Below are 19711 nucleotides of genomic sequence, written 5' to 3' on the forward strand. Positions count from 1 at the left end.
CGCATATTTCTAAAAGAGTGGATAGACTTTTCTATATTGGAATTGGGGGGTAATTTTTTGTGGATAATGTAGGGTTTTTTTTTTTTGTATTACAACAAGCTGACATCATTTAATGAAGAAGCGGTGAAAGGTAAGAGAAATAATTCACGGTGAAAGAAAAGTCCAAGTTCTCATGAGATAAAACAACATTATAAAAGGTCTAAAAGTGAGGATAATTAAAAGAATGTTACAATTATTTAAAAAAAAAAAAACCAAATTATCTTGATATTTCATTAAAAATAAAAAGATAAAGTAATAGATAACTTCAACCATAGGTGAGAATAAAATCAGCTGTTCTCTATCACTGGTATACGAAAGTTAAAATGTTAAATAACAGACAATATCTAGGATTGATTACATTATCCGATGTATTATACTTTTATCGAGAGAAACCTGACTGCTATTTCTAGCAGAATAAGCGAGAACGTATTTAGAGGTTCCCTAGTTGGCTTGTTCAATTATTTTGCTGAAAACTTGAAAAAAATTGTAATGTTAAAAACGGGGTAGGAGAAAAGTTTGTTTCTTCTTTGTTAAACAAAATTTGAGTATGAAAACTGTTACTCCTATTTTTAATACTTTGTTGCTAAATCGTGAGCAAAAAGGAGAAAGCAAAGAAATCCTGTACAAGTATTAATTATACAATATATTTTTACAGCTAATAATAGTTTGTTGATTGCAACGAACAAGTATTTTCGTTGTCAGCCAGAAAATATTGTTGAATAGTAAATAGCAATATAAAGGAGTAACAATATAAGGTCCTGAAATAAATGTATACTTACAGCAAATGATACACAAAAGTGAGAGTGTACGGACACTCATGCTGTCTGAGAACTTTCACCTCAGCGTACCAGGAAGGAGATTGTTTGAAAAAAACCACAGCACAGCTATCAACAAGGTAAAGAACTATGACAAGGGCGTCGACACGTATTTCGAAGTATACGATGATAGCTTCCTCTGTCTCGTGAGATAGCCGGAAGTAAACAAACAAGTCACATGTTTGTTATATGATATAGGACAAACCAGCGCGGGAACTATATTATATGGTCATCAATCCGTTTGAAATAGCAATCTGATTATACTCAAATCATGGGTTTGCTACATCGGAAATGGAGAGGTTAAACAACTACAGTAGGTTGGGGTTTTCAGTTTGGTTTTTTTTTTACATTAAAAAGTAGACAGCGTAGGATAATAGTTATATTTTGTTTTGCTTTGTGTTTACTATTTTGGGTTTATTGGGTACAAGGTCTCTATTTCCGCCATATTTTTTTGTACTTTTTTGTTATCTCACCCCCACCCCCATTAAAAAATTGGATTATCTCCCCCAACCAAAAAAATTGTTTAACCCTCAATGAAACAAAAAGAAAAGGAAAAAAAATTAATAAACATGAAACGCAAAAAAATTAAACATCTTATTGAATTTGATAATATTTTTATAACAAATCATACAAAACAAAAAAAATTAATGAACATGAAAACTGAAAAAATTGAGTGGCTGTGTGGTAAGTAGCTTGCTTACCAACCACATGGTTCCGGGTTCAGTCCCACTGCATGGCACCTTGGGCAAGTGTCTTCTACTATAGCCTTGGGCCAACCAAAGCCTTGTGAGTGGATTTGGTAGACGGAAACTGAAAGAAGCCCGTCGTATATATGTATTTATATATATGTGTGTGTCTGTGTTTGTCCCCCTAGCATTGCTTGACAACCGATGCTGGTGTGTTTATGTCCCCGTTAATTAGCGGTTTGGCAAAAGAGACCGATAGAATAAGTACTGGGCTTTCAAAAGAATAAGTCCCGGGGTCGATTTGCTCGATAAAAGGCAGTGCTCCAGCATGGCTGCAGTCAAATGACTGAAACAAGTAAAAGAGTATCTTGTTGAATCTAATAACATTTTTATAACAAATCACACTATGCCTACTGAGTAGGCCAAAAGTCAACAATATGTTGAAGTATTGAATCTAAAAAAATCTGACTCTTAATTTAATCTCTTGTCGCCACATGAACTCAATATTTTAGTGGGGAGATCACCCAGTTTTTTAATGGCAATTTTTTAATGGGGGTGAGATAACCAAAAAGTACCTTTTATTTTTCAGATTGGCTTGCTAGTCTATTTTGTTTTAAGACATGTCTATGATCAAAATCATTTCAGCTATGACTAACTCATCTTTTATTTCCAAACTTAGTTTACTCTAGACTAAATGTGTCCTTTTTTTTTTAAGATGGTGTTGTTTGTTAAAAGGAGATTTGGCTGATATTTCTTACTGGTTAAACGATTTTGTAGAGGCTCTAAAATACTGCGGGGTAGAAAGAAATAGAGTGATAGGAAGTGTGTAACATTTAAAGAAGTATCGTATAGAATAAGTAAGCTTAAAGAAAGGCAAACAAAATGACACATTTCTGCCAAGTTTACTAAATGGAAATCATTGAAACAAATTTCGTTTCGCATAAGCATCACCTCTTTAATGCTTAATAATAGTGACAATAACATCCTAGAGTGAAAGAATATGGACATAGTAAATTTGTAGATATTACTGTACCATTTACCGCTTTTCTGTTTTTGCACTTCACCTATTTTCACTTTTAACACCTTCAACTTACATGTAAAGCCTAAGCGAAAAAATCGAAATTGTGAGATCATCATCATCGTCATCATTTAACGTCCGCTTTCCATGCTAGCATGGGTTGGACGATTTGACTGAGAAATGTGCGAACCAGATGGCTGCACCAGGCTCCAATCTGATCTGGCAGAGTTTCTACAGCTGGATGCCCTTCCTAACGCCAACCACTCTGAGAGTATATATTTCTTTACTAGAGGGGACAAACAAGGACAGACAAACGGATTAAGTCAATTACATCGACGCCAGTGCGTAAATGGTACTTAATTTAATGACCCTGAAAGGATGAAAGGCAAAGTCGACCTCAGCGGAATTTGAACCCAGAACGTAACGGCAGATGAAATACGGCTATGCATTTCGCCCAGCGTGTTAACGTTTCTGCCAGCTCGCTACCTTCCACTCCGAGAGTATAGTGGATGCTTTTATGTGCCACCGGCACAAGGGTCAGTCTGGCGGTACTGGCAACGGCCACGCTCAAATGGTGCTTTTTATGTGCCACCTGCCCAGGAGTCAGTCCAGCGGCACTGGCAACGACCTCGTTCGAATGTTTTGTTCACATGCCACCTGCACAAGTGCCAGTAAGGCGACTCTAGTAATGATCACGCTCAAAAGGTGCTTTTTACATGCCACCGGCACGGAAGCTACTCTGGCAGTGATCCCGCTTGGATGGAGCTGTTAGCATTCCACTGGCATAGCACCAGTCATCGAATTCGGTTCAATTTCGAGATGAAGTGCAGAATTGTATTAGAATGGTGATTGTAGGTATTCAATCATTTATTATTTAAATCTGTATTGTTATCCCTTCGAGAAAAGTTCGATTCATATTTTGAGTATCTCAGAGTTAGCAAACTGAACACAAAATATTATTGAATTCTGTTGATATTTGTTCTCAAACATTCTAGCAACAAATATGTCCTTTATTCTTCTAGAGAAATTGATGAAGATCAAGGGATTTTACAGCTGATTTAAGACCAATAGTGTCAAGCCCACAGTAATGCATACTCCTCTGTTGCATTATATTGAAAGAAAATTATTGCCATTTAAACATTTTTAAAAATCTTCTATATAATATATATATTAGCTAGTATGTTCTCAAAGCCGGAGCCCAACAAGAGCCATGTAGATTTTAGGGAATCTTATATCACAATCAATATAAATGGAGCTTATAAATCTCAATACTAAAAGATGTAACCTATTTCCCCTTCATTTTGTCTATACATGTCGAACCAAACATAGTTTTGTTTTCTCTCAAATTTATGCACAATTTTATCAGAATGAATTCTTTTGATATGATCAATATTACAAGGAATCTTTCCAACAAGCAATTAGTCTTCTTAAGAATTGCATGCATTTCTTTGGTTACTTTCTTTTGATGTTCTCACTCTAAGGGATCTTACTTAATAGGACTACATCTCTGCTATCACTTCATATTATTTCCTTTATTGCTGTAAGATGTATGTGTTTGTATGCAGGCGTGTATACAAAACAATGTTTGTGCGGGAACAAAATTTGCTTAAGGAATGCAAACTCAGTTTTTCAGGATGTTCAAAGTGTTTTCATTGCCCCTCCCCAACAAAAAAGAAAATTTCAGCGGTGCCCTATGACCCCTGCACCCCTGTTCCCGAGCCTATGTTAAACAAAGCAAAAGTCAAATACTAGAAAAGCCTACTAAAGAGTCTGCAAATTCATGAGTGACCAATTAGAAAGACACATTTGGAAGAGAATGTAATGATTAACACCAATTCGAAAAAGGACAAACAAGAAAGTGTGTAAAAACTGGAGTAAGTTAACGAGTTGTGAGTAGAAAAGCAAAAATCTGTTCGGCACATTGCTTACTGAAGTGAATCTGGAATTACAGTTATCGGCGGATGTAGGGAGGCAATATTCAACTTTAGTAAGAACTTCAGGGATCTTTTCAGTTTGAACGGTAGTTTTTAAAAATAATACCCACGTAACTAAACATTTTTAAACTTCGTATACTGGTAGAATGTGTTTATAAAACATCTTTTTCTCTTGGCTTTATTGAGAAAATTCTATAGCTTGTAAGATATTTGTTGTTTTTTTTCTTCAATTTCTGCAATTTCAACCAATCAATGACGTCTATTGAGGTAAAAAAAACATTCTGTGCCGTATGAATATGTCCCTCGTTTAAGAAACAGATTGGGTTTATTTACATTTGTGAAGAAAAAAAGATACCCTTCCCCCCACCTCTAACCCTAACTAACTCTAACCCTAAAACCGATTGAAATGCAATAGATCGATACTAGGGTCGTAATTATGGGTAACAATTTCATATGACACCGCTAGAAAAAACAGCCGTTCAAACCGAAAAGATCCAACTTCAGTTCTCCAAATGTAGACACAAGCCGTTTAACGTCTTTCTACTCTTCAGACGTGTTGAGCACAAAGCTACAAAAGGTGCTTCCTTTTTTAGTGATTATTTTCAAGCAAACCATGTGTGACAAAAAGTGACTTTAGGTAATTTTGAATTCTATGTCTTACCTAGCTGACTTTTACTTTGCTAAGTCACCAATTTTAACATATTTGGAAGACGAGTAGCAGTTATACACGTCCAAAAGTTGGTGCTCACCAGTTCCAAACATAAAGGTTGTAGATTATTTTCAAATGTCGGTTTGATCACCAATGTTAGTGCTAACAAGAAAGTTTTTAAAGGAATAAGACGAATCTTTTACTTGAACATAAACATTTTATCAAACGCTAAAAAGCTGGGTCACCGCAGACACAGAGAAATCATCGGGGAAATGATTTGCAAAAATGGATCACAAGATGTTGGTATTTTGAGCATGTGTGGCATAACATTAGTTGTGTATATGTGAGAACATCGTGGACACAAGAGCATTACATGTGTGTATGCTAGCATGAGGTAAGCTGTATTATATTAATAGCAGTTCTTTGTAAACTTAAGTGGCTGGGGTGAGTATGACAACAAAAACAGTGGCTGCTGTACAACAACAGCCGGACAACAAAGTATTGTGTCACACGATCTCTTCCCTTTCTTGAATATTAGACACTGAGAAATGACTCTCTCTCTCTCTCTACTCCTTCTCTCTTATGATAATGATTACCAAAATGAGTTCTAAAACAAAATGGTCAAATGGTCACAGCTGACCATTTGAATGACACTAACGAATGAAATTTTTGTTACTTATGTAACGAGGTTGCTTTGGCACCATTGTTGTGGTGGCTGTTTGTTGGTGTATGGACGGTGTTGAAGACCATCGTCGTGTGATCTAGTTGGCTGCGTGTACCCTAAATAAAGTAACACATGACCTTTTAACTTGTAATATATTTATTGCTGGTCATGATTTACTGTATTGGTTGTATACGAAAGAAAGATGTTAATAAAAAAAAAAACACCAACAGGGAGCCAAGAACTGCGCTGTCTGGTAGAATGCTGACTGTGGTACATCGTGTGTGAGTGTCCAAAGTCATTTCTGGCTCAAGATGGTCTGGCTGAGTTAGGTATCAAACGGATTTTATAGGGTGAAAGAAAATGAATTTTAGATTATCCAAGGAGCCATATCACGCCAAAGCTTCGTGCTGATTGGTCGATTTATAGATCGGTCACTTGAAACTGTGTTGGCTTACACATGATCCATATCTGAATATCTTGAGGTTGGGGTTCGAATCTCTACACTAGATTACCAAACAAACAAGAAATAAAACATACTCCTGGGAGTTTTCCATGAAATTTTAGATATGTCAAAATTTCAGTAAACCCCGAACTGAGGTTTTGAATCTTTCCAAAACTGACATTACAGACCTATTCAAGAGAAGGTGCAGAAATGATGAGGGAGCAAAACTGTGAAAAAATACCCCCCCCCCAAACTGAAGGGCTTCGGGGGACAGTCAGTCCAAGACTCTACCGACATATGGTCTCAGTTTAGCAATTTTAAGGGGTTCCATTTTTACTAAACGTGGAAGATCATTATGGTTCAAACAGAAATTGAATCAACATTCTAACTACAAACTCTTGGTCCACTTGCAATAAATCTCGGCATTTTTGTTAGGATCTTTTCGGTTTGAACGACAGTTTTTCAAGTGGTGTCATATGAAATTGTCACCCATAATTATGACCCTAGTATTGATCTATTGCATTTCAATCTGTTTTAGGGTTAAGGGTGGGGGGAAGGGTATCTTTTTTTCTTTAGAAATGTAAATAAATCCAATCTGTTTCTTAAACGAGGGACATATTCATACGGCACAGAATGCTTTTTAACTCAATAGACGTCAGTGATTGGTTGAAATTGCAGAAATTGAAGAAAAAAAAACAACAAATATCTTACAAGCTATAGAATTTTCTCAAAACAACAAAGAGAAAAAGATGTTTTATAAACACATTCTACTAGTATACGAAGTTTAAAAGTGTTTAGTTACGTGGAAATTATTTTAAAAAACCTCCGTTCAAACCGAAAAGATCCTTGTTAATTAATGCTTTTAATGTTTCTTTTGTTCTTAGCCAAGAAACAAGAAAATAGTTTTACTTTGTGTCTTCAAATATTTTTTCACTAATTAGGAATGTCAGCTTGACCTTCTGTGACTTTATACTATCATTGCTTTTGTCAACATTGTAATATATAAATTTTATAGTTTGTCAGCTCCAGGTATATATAGTTGACATGTGACAGTTGCAGCCTTGTGTGTTGTTTTAACATTATTATTACACGCATTTTAGCCTCTGGCTCTGGTTGAAGCCATCTATAACATCATTGCCACTACAACACATTATCATCAGCGACAGTGAGAGACCATCTAAGTAATTTCGACTGTTTACAAGTAGCATGTCTCAATATGTCATATCCACATACTGTGAAACACTTTTTAAAATTACTATCCAGCTTGCCACCTATTGTTAGCACAAAACATACACATATGCAATCAAGTATCGAAGCATACATTCTCTCATACAATGCTAAATGGAAATTTTCGTTACCGAAATATTTCTCTAAATATTCTTGTAGAAGTTCAGAAAATATCTTATATAGCGTTTGAAAATAAATATTTTTTATATTGCGGAGTTGACATGCAAACTTTATTTTTGCCAGTCATTTCTCAACAACAATAAACAACTGGTGGCCTCAACTGAAAGACCGAAACTTTCCTATTCAAAGAAAGAATGACTCTTCAACACCCAAACGTTAAATAGAAATGACAAAAGACTTGAATAAAGTTGAAAACTATTCAATGCAGGAAATGTAAGCACTTCAACCTGGCCGATAATAAACAGCAAATAAAAGTCGTACATTCAAATAAACAGGTATAGACAGTGTTCAAAGGTTCATTGCTAAAATCTCATATTTTACAACATATTAGAATCAATGTAAAAGGTTTTCTTTTCCATTGTGTGAGTGAAGAATAAAAAAATAGATGAGGCACAATTGCGAGACATGGAGTCATTTTGGCAGTGACGTGTCTTCAACTAGATTCATTATTTATAGTGTAGCGTACACTCAAGTGAAATTCCTCTCCCCTTTTTTATATATATGTACATTCAAACGTAGCAGATAACAGTTAACCTTTGGCCGCTATTTGGACCCCATTTGTGCCTACTACTCTGATTGGTTGGTATTAGCGCAATTTGTCTCTTACTCTGTCACGCCAATCTGCAGTGTATAACCAATTGGAGCTCTAAATAAAATCACGTGAGACAGCCTGTTCTCAACCCCATTCGAACCTACTGTTCCTTATTAAAAACTTACCTTCTTCTCGTCTCGATGTCTTTGGTTCCAGACCTTTTAAGGTCTAGCCACTGACTACACAAGACACAGCCAGTTCCAGCGACGGTAGAACAATTTTTATTATTGACTCGGTTGAAAGTTGTACTCTTCCCAGACGTGATAGCAGTTGTTTGACATAAACCCTCAATTCTGAAAGTTTCAGATGCTGCACGATTGCATGCAGAACAGTTTTACTGCTCTGCTCGCATCTTGGGAAAGTGGGGGAAAACGAAGAGCCGTGCATGGCAAGTTTATCCCAAACTAGTAAGGCTCTTCGGTAACATTGCCATCCCAGGGACTTTTAGAAATTGTCCATAGACCCTGACTTGAATGTTCTCCGGAACAGGCTGGCAAGTTGACCATCATCGAAGCCCGTTACAACTAGTGATCCTGATGTGATTAGTTGTAACGCAATGGCCCAGTGGTTAGGGCAGCGGACTCGCGGTTGGAGGATCGCGGTTTCGATTCCCAGACCGGGCATTGTGAGTGTTTATTGAGCAAAAACACCTAAAGCTCCACGAGGCTCCGGCAGGGGATGGTGGTGATCCCTGCTGTACTCTTTCACCACAACTTTCTCTCACTCTTACTTCCTGTTTCTGTTGTACCTGTATTTCAAAGTGCCAGCCTTGTCACAATCTGTGTCACGCTGAATCTCCTCGAGAACTACGTTAAGGGTACACGTGTCTGTGGAGTGCTCAGCCACTTGCACGTTAATATCACGAGCAAGCTGTTCCGTTGATCGTATCAGCTGGGACCCTCATCGTCGCAACCGACGGAGACCTCCTAGTTGCAACGGTAAATGTTTGATTTGTAAACAATAATATGTTGATGTTGAAGTCAGTTGGTGTGACGATAAATATTTTGTTATACTCACATGTTGTAAAATGTGTAAGAATGACAAATGCATGAAGTTTAAAGAAAATATTTATTTACTGTTACGTTACAATACCTTGCCTTGACCGGCAGGTTAAGGTAAATCCAAAAGCATGCAAATGAAAGGTTTGTGTTTGTGTCCTCTTCATTGTTTAGTAGTAGTAATTGCTGAGAGAGATAGAATTAGAGCTAGTGAGAATTGTAGGGTGTGGGACGTTGCTGACAGTAAACTTCATTTCTCTCTCTGACCAAAGTTCTAGCTGGTCAGCCAGACTTTGTTCTCTCTGAGTTGTCACCGCAGTGACTAACTGATTTTTGCTTGGGGTGTGATTGCTTATATAACTATCCAGAAGGATTGATATATCATTGAAAACAATAGATTTAGTTTGTGGTCTTGTTATCTTTACTCTAGCTTTTGGTGAAGTAGAAGAGGTTAGAAAGGGTCAGGCCTAGCTAAAGGCATCTGGAAAATGTAAAATTGCTGTCAGAGGAAAACCATTGTTTCTTCATGGGAAAAGCTCTGTTGCAGTGTTAATTTAAATTTGGCTGTGGTGGATCGAATCCACTTGATGCATGCAAGATTTGCTACACACATATGTATTTGTATGCACATGCATAGATGTATATATAAATATGCGTATGTATGTGTGTGAGTAGCTGTGTGTGTACTGATAGCTGACTGGTAAGAAGTTTGTATCTGCACCAAACTATTACGGGTTAAGTCCCACAGTGGGACACCTTGGGGAACTCTCGTTTAGTATAACCCCGTGGCGACCAAAGCCTTGTGAGTGAATTTGGTAGACGGAATGTGTGTGTATGTGTGCGCGTGCGTGTGCATGTGTGTATGTGTGCACGGGCGTGTGTGTGTGTATGTGTGCACGGGCGTGAGTGTGCGTGCGCGCGTATTTCTGTCTGTGTTTGTCCATCACAACCGCTAAACAACCGGTGCTGGTTGTTTACGTCCCTGTAACTAAGCGGTTCTGCAAAAAGAAACCGTTAGAATAAGTGCCAGGCTGAAAAAAATGAGCACTGGGGTCATGACTAGATTAACCATAAAGCAAAACAAGCACGCGCGACATCAAGGGATGAGGGCACCATCGAAAATGAAAATGGTTTACGGCACGAAAGAAATCACTTTTAACTTGCTAAAAATAATATTCGTAATGCCTTGTCTCTTCTAAGTATAGAAGCAGAAGTGTTACGTAAAAACCCTAAATTTAATAACATCATCGAAGACTTTGCCGTTAAAAAAAGGGAGAAAACTTTTCAAATATAAACAAAGTGGAAGCATACAAAAATAAATCTTACTTTCTATCTTATTGTTAATTTTGTTTCATTTAAAAAAAAAAAAAAATTATTTCATAGTTTATTATTCTTTACCATCTTGAATTACTTTTGTTTACATTTTGAAACATTTACATATATTTGAGGGCACCAAAACCTTTTAAGTCCTCAGGGCCTCTATGGGCCTAAATCCGGCCCTGGCTGGGGTCGATTCGTTGACTAAAAACTTCAAGGCTGTGCCACAGTCTTAATAGTGTACATTAAGTTTGGAATATTATATATATACTAGCAGTATCGCCCGGCGTTGCACGGGTTTGTAAGGGAAATAACTATATAAGCATTTTTAGAGAGTTACTTCCCTTATAGATGCCAATTCGGGCTTTCTTAGCCATTTCTGTTTTGGTGTCTTCAAGCCATGAAGTCGTTGTTCTAAAAGAACGCTGGTCTCCTTGACAACGCATTACGACGTTGATTTCCTTACACTCCCTTCCCCACAGCTTCACGAGGGAGGGAAGAAGGGGGAGAAGCAAACAGGTGCAGGTGTGACCATGGACGCCAACTCCGCCGCCATCGACACACGAAAAATATGTATTAAAATGGAATAAAAAATGATGTTAAATTATTTTTAACATCGTAGACGCGCGCTAATACTCAGACGGGCTCGATATGAATCACGACTATAAGATACCCGAATTTGGTTAAACTGCACCGCAAAATGTGGGAATAGTTAGGAATCTAAATCGAAGGGGACAGACACTCACACAACTACAGTTTTATATATATAGATATTTTCATGCTCTACACGTCTTTTATTAGAACATTTAAATACAAAGAAACAGGAAATAAGAAAGAAAAATGAAAAAAAAGGGGGGGGGAGAAAAAGGTATGTGTGTGTGGGTAGAGGAGGTGGGTAAAGCAGCGGAAGATGGAGAGGGAAGGGTCGATGGGTCACATATCCCAGACCAAGTGGGGTGTCAGCCGCGCGGCGCGGTGATGACCGCGATGGCCTTACTGCGGAGAATGGCCAGCAACACTCGCTGTTGCAGTTACTCCATCTCACAAGGCACATGCATTTTACTTTCTCCACATATATTTTGCTGCTATGTAAGTTCGGTCACTATTTTATTGGCATCTTTATGAATATAAGGAGGAACTTTTGCAAGTTTTTTCTGTCCCTAATAATTTTCACGCGTCCTGATTTTGGTACATAAAATTTAAAACATAGAATGGAGTTTTGAATAGCTTTTAGTATGAATTTTAAAGAAAGGACTTTCACACGCCTTAATTTCTGAAAGCAATTTGTAAAGATATGAACCACAAATATAATTTAAAATAGGCTGAGTAAATGTCGGCTATATGACCTAAATATAATTCTATAATTGCTGATGATAAGGATTAATAAGATAGGTGTAATCACAAGAAAGATTAACATTAGTGATGTAAGGGAAATAATTAATGTTGAGAATTAAAAGTAGTTTCCCTTAAGCACCTATGTTCTAGCCAAGCAACTGAGGAAACTGCAAGAAATAACAATCAAATGTCCTTCAAACCATACCTTACTTTACAGTCTTTGGAATAAAAATATATTGAATAATATAGTTCTGGATACGCTCTGTCCAGGAAAAAGACATAGTCAAGCTTGAATACTTTTGATCATAGCTCTAATCAAGGATGAGAAGAACTTATTGAGATTTATATTTTATAGGCTATAGATATGTGTGCATGTATATTTATTCATTTGTTTTTATAGGTAGTCTTCCTTTAGTACATCTTGGGACATGAATATACATAATAGGAGTGGCTGTGTGGTAAGTAGCTTGCTTACCAACCACATGGTCCCGGGTTCATTCCCACTGCGTGGCACCTTGGGCAAGTGTCTTCTATTATAGCCTTGGGCCGACCAAAGCCTTGTGAGTGGATTTGGTAGGCGGAAACTGAAAGAAGCCCATCACATATATGTATGTGTGTGTATATGTTTGCGTGTGTATATGTTTCCACCCCTAACATCACTTGACAACTAATGGTGGTGTGTTTAAGTCCCCATAACTAAGCGGTTCAGCAAAAGAGACTGATAGAATAAGTACTAACTAGGCTTCCAAAGAATAAGTCCTGAGGTCGATTTGCTTGACTAAAGGTGGTGCTCCGGCATGGCCACAGTCAAATGACTGAAACAAGTAAAAGAGTAAAGAGTTATACAGAAATGAATTTTTTTTTTAATAGAAATAGTTAATTTTTATGACTTCCTCTTCATTATTATATGAAATGGTTGAAAATCAGTTTTCCACCATGTGTAATATTAAAAAAAAAAAAAATTTATGGGGTCGGGTACAAAAGAAGTCTTTCCAGGTAGTTTATCTGATGATTAATATTTGTTGGTTTAAAGGTGGCAAGCTGGGCAAAACGCTTAGTGGCGTTTTGTTTGTCTCTACATTCTGAGTTCAATTTCTGCTATGGTTGACTTTGTCTTTCATCCTGGTTGGTAAAATAAGTACCAGTTGAGTATTGGAGTCGAATTAATTGATTTACCTTTCCATTGAAATCGCTAACCCTGTATCAAAGTTTGAAATCGATATTTGTTGGTTTAATTTTGGTTGGCGTGATCAAGGAGCAAAGATTAAGATTGTAGCTGAATAATAAACCAACCTCCTAGAAGTCGTAGGTCTACTCAGTTAGAGATGACATGGATCTATACAATGCCTGTTTGTTCAGACTAACCCAGAAGCAAAGAAATCCTTTTAATTCCACATTGCTCTTCCTTCCCCCCACCCCAACCAACCTCCCACACTGCCCCTTAAAATAGCAAACAATCCTTAGCTACACAAAATAAAAAATCTTAGGAAGACAGGTTGGTTCCACTCAAATTCTTCGTAAACTCTTAAATATATCTCCTTCTGTGTATATATATATATATATATACTACCATACAAACATGATTTTTATTGAGCTCCTAATACTTTTTTGTGTATGTATATAGATACTACCAAACAAACAAACATGATTTTTATTGAACACCTAATACTTTTTGTTGAATATTTTCTTAAATACTTTCTTGTAAACTGTTTTTAACATTTTCATTTATTATCAAAGAATGTATTTATGTATTTTAATACTTTTGTGACCACCAGTACTTAACACAACAAAGCTTTACATTTTACTTTTGACAATCTTTTTCTAAAAAAAGTGAAACTGGTCAAGTGAATAAACATCTTTTAAAATTACATTTTCAAACCTTCTTTCATATATATTTCCTCTTGTGCGGTACCTTACAACTTCACTTTGTTATATATATATACTTATACATACATACATACATTATATAGAGAGAATTGCATGGGACCTTGGGCAAGTGTCTTCTACGATAGCCCCTGGCTGACCAAAGCCTTGTGAGTAGATTTGATTGACAAAAACTGAAAGAAGTTGGTCTCATATATCTATGTTGTTGCTGGCCTATCGTGACATCATGTGATAGTTAAACCTGGAAAAAGTGGACTATGATGATAACAGCGACAAGGCAGGTTTCACAAGTCTAAAATAAAGATATCTGAATGATTGAATTTAGGAAATCTAGAAATTCCTTTAGTCAACCTCTAGACAATTCATTAAACTAATTTGGAAGAATATAATTTTAATGTGTATATGAAACTGCATTCCCAAATCATTTTCTCAACATGCTGACATGAAACAGTTTTCAGTGTTACATAATATAAACACAAAATAAACTGGATGATGACTTGAATGCCACCTGCATACTATTAAAATGCACAACTCTTGCTTGAAGCAACTGTCTTTCTGAGCACAATAACATCAGTTAATGTCACTTTTCCATGCTGGCATGGGTTGGATGGCTTGACTGGAGCTGGCTAGCTGAAGAGCTGCTTGAGCTCCGTGTTTGTTTTGGCATTGTTTCTATGGCTGGATGCTCTTCCTAAAGCCAACAACATTAGAGTGTGAGTGCTAATTACATGGCACCAGCACAGCCATAAGTTGTGACTACCTAAAAATATATTATTGCTCTAATGCTTTAGAGCAGCGGCTTCCAATGACTTGCTGACAAACACATAGCTTCCATCTCTCGGTGAATGCACTGTATCGGTTTCAGCTTCTAAGAGAAAAATGCAACGGGTTCCCAGATAGTTGTTGCAACACTCAAATTATGGCCATGTCAGAAGTGGCTATTATAATGCACAAGGAAATCCTCTTCAAATGGATGTGACAACATTATTACTTCAGTATTGTTGAGAGTATGGATGATGAAATCACTATTGGACAGGCACTTGTTTACATATTCAGTCTTGGACTCATTGAGGTAAAGACCTACACAATTTGAGGCTTGTTCAAGAGATTGTAAAAGAGACTGGGCATTGGAGAAAGAATCACTGATAAGAGCAAAGTCAGTGTCTGTTAAGTGTTCAGCTGGGTGTCTGGAACTTCTTCTAGGTTTACAAATAACTTGGGTCATACATATCATCATCTGAAAAAGATTTTCTAACTAGAAAAGGTATGGCCTGGTCAGCCTGTAATGATATGCATAAGTTCTGGTCATCAAATCTAAGTAGAGATTTCAAACTTAAAATCTTCAAAGCCACAGTTGAACAAATTCTACTATATGACTCAGAAACCTGAACGTTATCAAAGAAGCTTGAGAGGTGGTTGGATGGAACTTACACTTGCCTCCTTATGAGAGCTCAAAATATCTCATGGAAGTGTCATCCAACCAAAGTACAAATATATGGGAAATTACCACCTGTATCATCTCTTGTGAAAGGTAGAAGAGTCTAGTTTGCTGGACATTGTTGTAGAGCTGAAAACGAGGTAATTTCTACTCTTCTCCTCTGGAAGCCATCTGCTGGCGATACCAGAGGGCGCACACTCTCCTACCCTGATGTAATCTCCAGAGATACAGGCATTCAGCAACAGGACCTCTGTAATGCTATGATGGACCGTGAGGTCTGGTGTAACATAGTAAATTCCATTGTCTCGACCACGGTCGAACAATGATGATGATTACTTCAGTGGTGTTGCTCTTGTGGCTTCAAGCAGCTTTGTACATGTTAGTCCAGCAAGAGGTTTGTGTGAGTATTTAGAGTGCTTCCGTACATTAGCTGTAGGCGTATAAAATGTAGAAGACAAACATGAAAATTCACAATGCTGAGAAAATGTCAAAGTTGCTGAAAGGAGGCAGGGTGAGAAAGACCGTTCATTTTGTGATTAGTTCAGAGTCATGATTGTGTTTTCTAACGCGTTGCCTTCAAGGTCAACGTTTTATGGTTTAAAATTGAATAATTAATAGTAATTAGTAATTAGAGGAGAAATAATTGTCTTCAACGTTGTTTATTAATAACATGAAACATTTTATACAAATAATATACAATTTGTTGTAATTTTGTAGGTTAAGTGTATGAATTAAAAAATTATGAAATTGCTGAGAGATGAGGACAGATCACATCGAAAACTGACGTCAATGATAATTGCTTGGAAAAAATGTTGGTTGGTGTATTAACCGAGTCAGGGATATATTACAAAATTAACTCTGGTTGACAATTGTGTCAACCAAATATAATAATATGTAGCACAAGGGGCAAAGTACTTAGTGGCATTTCGTCCGTCTTTATGTTCTGAGTTCAAATTCCACTAAAGTCGACTTTCCCTTTCATCCTTTTGGGGTCAATGAAATAAGTACCAGTTGAACACTAGGGTAATGTAAACAACTTAACCCCTCCCCCAAAGTTGCTAGCCTTGTGCCAAAATTTGAAACCAATATTATTCACTTGCAGTTTTGACTTTCAAACTTAACTATTCCAGGTTCAACATTACCAAATATGGTAAATGATTTGTTAGCAGTTTTGATTTACAAATTTAAATATTCCAGGTTCAAATTCAAGGAAGGTTATAGGTACAGCTGCTGTAATCTTTTCTTCAAACAAAAGAAAAAATTCTAGATATTTTTCCATTGAATTGAATTTCATGCCTCTCACACTTACAAATTCCCTTCCACAGCCTATTGGTGAAAAAGCTTTCTCAGTTACCATATTGGTTAGAGTTTTTGTTGGATGAAAATTCTCCTTGGAAGTTGCTTAAATGAATATATGTTGCACTAATCCAAAATAAGGCTTTTCTCTTTTACTTGTTTCAGTCATTGGACTGCAGCCATGCTGGAGCACCACCTTTAGTCGAGCAAATCGACCCCAGTACTTATTCTATCGGTCTCTTTTGCCAAATCGCTAAGTTACAGGGACATAAACACACCAGCATCGGTTGTCAAGCTATATTGGGGGGACAAACACACACATATATATACATATATACAATGGACTTCTTTCAGCTTCCATCTACCAAATCCACTCACAAGGCTTTGGTTGGCCCAAGGCTATAGTAGTAGACACTGAACCCGGAACTATGTGGTTGGTAAGGAGGCTATTTACCATACAGCCACTCCTGCACCTATGTGCTTTAAAATATATGATTGTATTATGAAGAGTAAAAGCATGAGTTTGTGCTAACAATAGGTGACAAGCTGGATAGTAATTTCAACAAGTGTTTCACAGTATGTGGGTATGACATATTGTTGACTGAAATTCATGCTTTGGATTAATTTAGAGTTTAACCAACAGATATAGGAAAAGATTTGGAGTGTAGTTGTCCCCTGAGGTTTCTTACCTTATGGAAAAAGGAAAAAGTGCAGAAATGATGAGGGAGTAAAATTGTGAAAAAACAAACAAAAAGAAACCCCCAAAAAACTGAAAGGCTTTGGGGGACAGTTAGTCTAAAACACTGGTGAGATATGGTCTCAGTTTAGCAATCTTAACCTTTCCGTTACTGTATTTATTTTGAGATGCTCTGCGTTTCTTTCAATTACTTTAAATATAACAAAGAGTTTAGTAAAATATCTTAGTTATCACTCAGCTAGTGTTAGGAACATAAATTGTGACTAAGGTTTGGTGGAAGATTTTAATTCAAAACTTATGAAAATAAGACATTTGTACTCAGAGCCTGAGCTGGTTTCAGCCGAGTTGGTATCAAAAGGGTTAAGGGACTCCGTTTTTACTAAATGTTGAGGATTGTTATGTTTGGAACAGAAATTGAATCAAGACTCTAACTACAAACCTTTGGTCTACTTGCAATGAATTTTGACATTTTTGTTAATTAATCTTTTTAATGTTTCTTTTGTTCTTAGCCTAGAAACAATAAAATAGTTTCACTTTGTGTCTTCAAATATTTTTTTACTAATTAGTAATGTCAGCTTGACCTTCTGTGACTTTACAATCATTGCTTTTGTCAACATTGTAATATATAAATTTTATAGTTTGTCAGCTCCAGGTATATATATTTTACATGTGATAGCCACAGCCTAGTGTGTTGTTTTATCATCATCATCATCATTATTATTATTACTATTGTGTAAGAGAGCAGCGCATGTCATCAAAGTGACACTAGGCTAAAATATATGAAGCCCAGTATACCCATCATAAGTGCCCATCTGATAAGGGTACACCAGGCACATGCATCATAACCATATGTGCACAACATGATTTCATATGAAGATAAACAGTGCATGACCTTGCAGGTGGGGCCCAATTACAATTTTCTTCCAGTCGAGTAACCCAATCCGCTCAAACGGTCCCTGAATAAGGGTGGTTTAAGGATGTTGAACAAAACACCCATGTTTCCAGAAGTGAATTATTCAAACCCCAAAGAATCCCTCTCAACACATGGCTATGATGCTCCCCCACTACTTTTGTTCGTGATCAGAGATGCACATACCGTCAGCCACTAAGGGACATGCTCAACTGGTTAAGGTCAAACAACTGACAAGCAACTCTGTGGTATAGAGCAGAATATTTGCTGTAGCCCATCTTTTATACCAAGACAAAACAAAAATATTATTATCATTATTATTATTATCCTCACACATTTTAGCCTCTGGCTCCGGCTGAAGCCATCTGTAACATCATTGCCATTACAACACATTATCATCAGTGACAGTGAGAGACCATCTAAGTAATTGCGACTATTTATAAGTAGCATGTCTCAATATGTCATATCACTTGTTGAAATTACTATCCAGCTTGTCACCTATTGTTAGCACAAACACATGCTTTTACTCTTGATAATACAATCATATATTTTAAAGCACATATACATACACAACCAAATATCAAAGCATACATTGCTAAACTGAAATATTTCTCTCAATGTACTTGTAGAAGTTCAGAAAATATCTTATATAGCATTTGAAAACAATTATTTTTCATATTGCAGAGTTGACATGCAAGCTTTATCTTTGTCAGTCTTTTCTCAACAATGATAGACAGCTGGTGGTCTCGATTGAAACTTTTCTATTCAAAGAAAGAATCATCATCATCATCATCATCGTTTAACGTCCACTTCCCATGCAGGCATGAGTTGGATGGTTTCACTACAGACTGGCAAGCCAGGAGGCTGCACCAGGCTCCAATCTGATCCGGCAACCACTAACCCTTCCTAACGCCAACCACTCGAAGAAAGCAGTGGGTGCTTTTTACGTACCATCAGCACAAGAGCCAGTTGAGTGGTATTGGCACTGACTACACCTGAATGGTGCTTTTTATGTGCCACCAGCATGGGACCAGTCAGGCGGACTCTTCAACGCCCAAACTTTAAATAGAAATGACAAAAGACTTGAATAAAGTTGAAAAACTAAATAAATGAATGAAAGTCGTATATTCAAATAAACAGGTAATGACAGTGTTCAAAAGTTGATTGTTAAAACATCATGTTTTATTAAAATCAATGTAAAAAGGTTTTCTTTTCCATTGTGTGAGCGAAGAATAAAAAATAGGCGAGGCACGATTGCGAGACATTGAGTCATCTTGGCAGTGACGTGTCCTCAGCTAGATTCACTATTTATAGTTTGTCCATTCAAAGACCTCAAACACTTTTTCATGTTGCCCCAGTTCACTCGGCTGGCAAAAATGAGTGCTAGTTATGTTTAGTATTTAGTTAACCTGAAGCATCTGTAATATTTCTTAACCGTTTCTTTCCTTTATGACAATCATCTAGTTCATTCCTGATAAGTAATAAGATTGTTCTTGGTTTAATTCTTCTGTGTATTAACCATTTAGCATTCAGATTATTCTGCCAAATATGATGCTTATTTATTCACATGTTTTGAATTAATGAATTATC

General features: G+C 36.8%; 1 protein-coding gene across 1 annotated transcript in view; it reads right to left on the reverse strand.

Annotated features, from left to right (window-relative positions):
* LOC115211878 (heparan-alpha-glucosaminide N-acetyltransferase) overlaps positions 1-1152 on the reverse strand; it is a 62171-nt gene extending 61019 nt beyond the window's left edge. Inside the window, exon 1 of the mRNA XM_029780617.2 lies at positions 819-1152. Within this exon, the coding sequence (XP_029636477.1) occupies positions 819-858 (40 nt within the window). The 5' untranslated portion in view covers positions 859-1152. The remainder of the gene's footprint in view (positions 1-818) is intronic.
* Positions 1153-19711: the final 18559 nt, after the last annotated feature.

This window comes from Octopus sinensis, linkage group LG5 (genome assembly GCF_006345805.1).
Source record: "Octopus sinensis linkage group LG5, ASM634580v1, whole genome shotgun sequence".
NCBI classification, from domain to species: domain Eukaryota; kingdom Metazoa; phylum Mollusca; class Cephalopoda; order Octopoda; family Octopodidae; genus Octopus; species Octopus sinensis.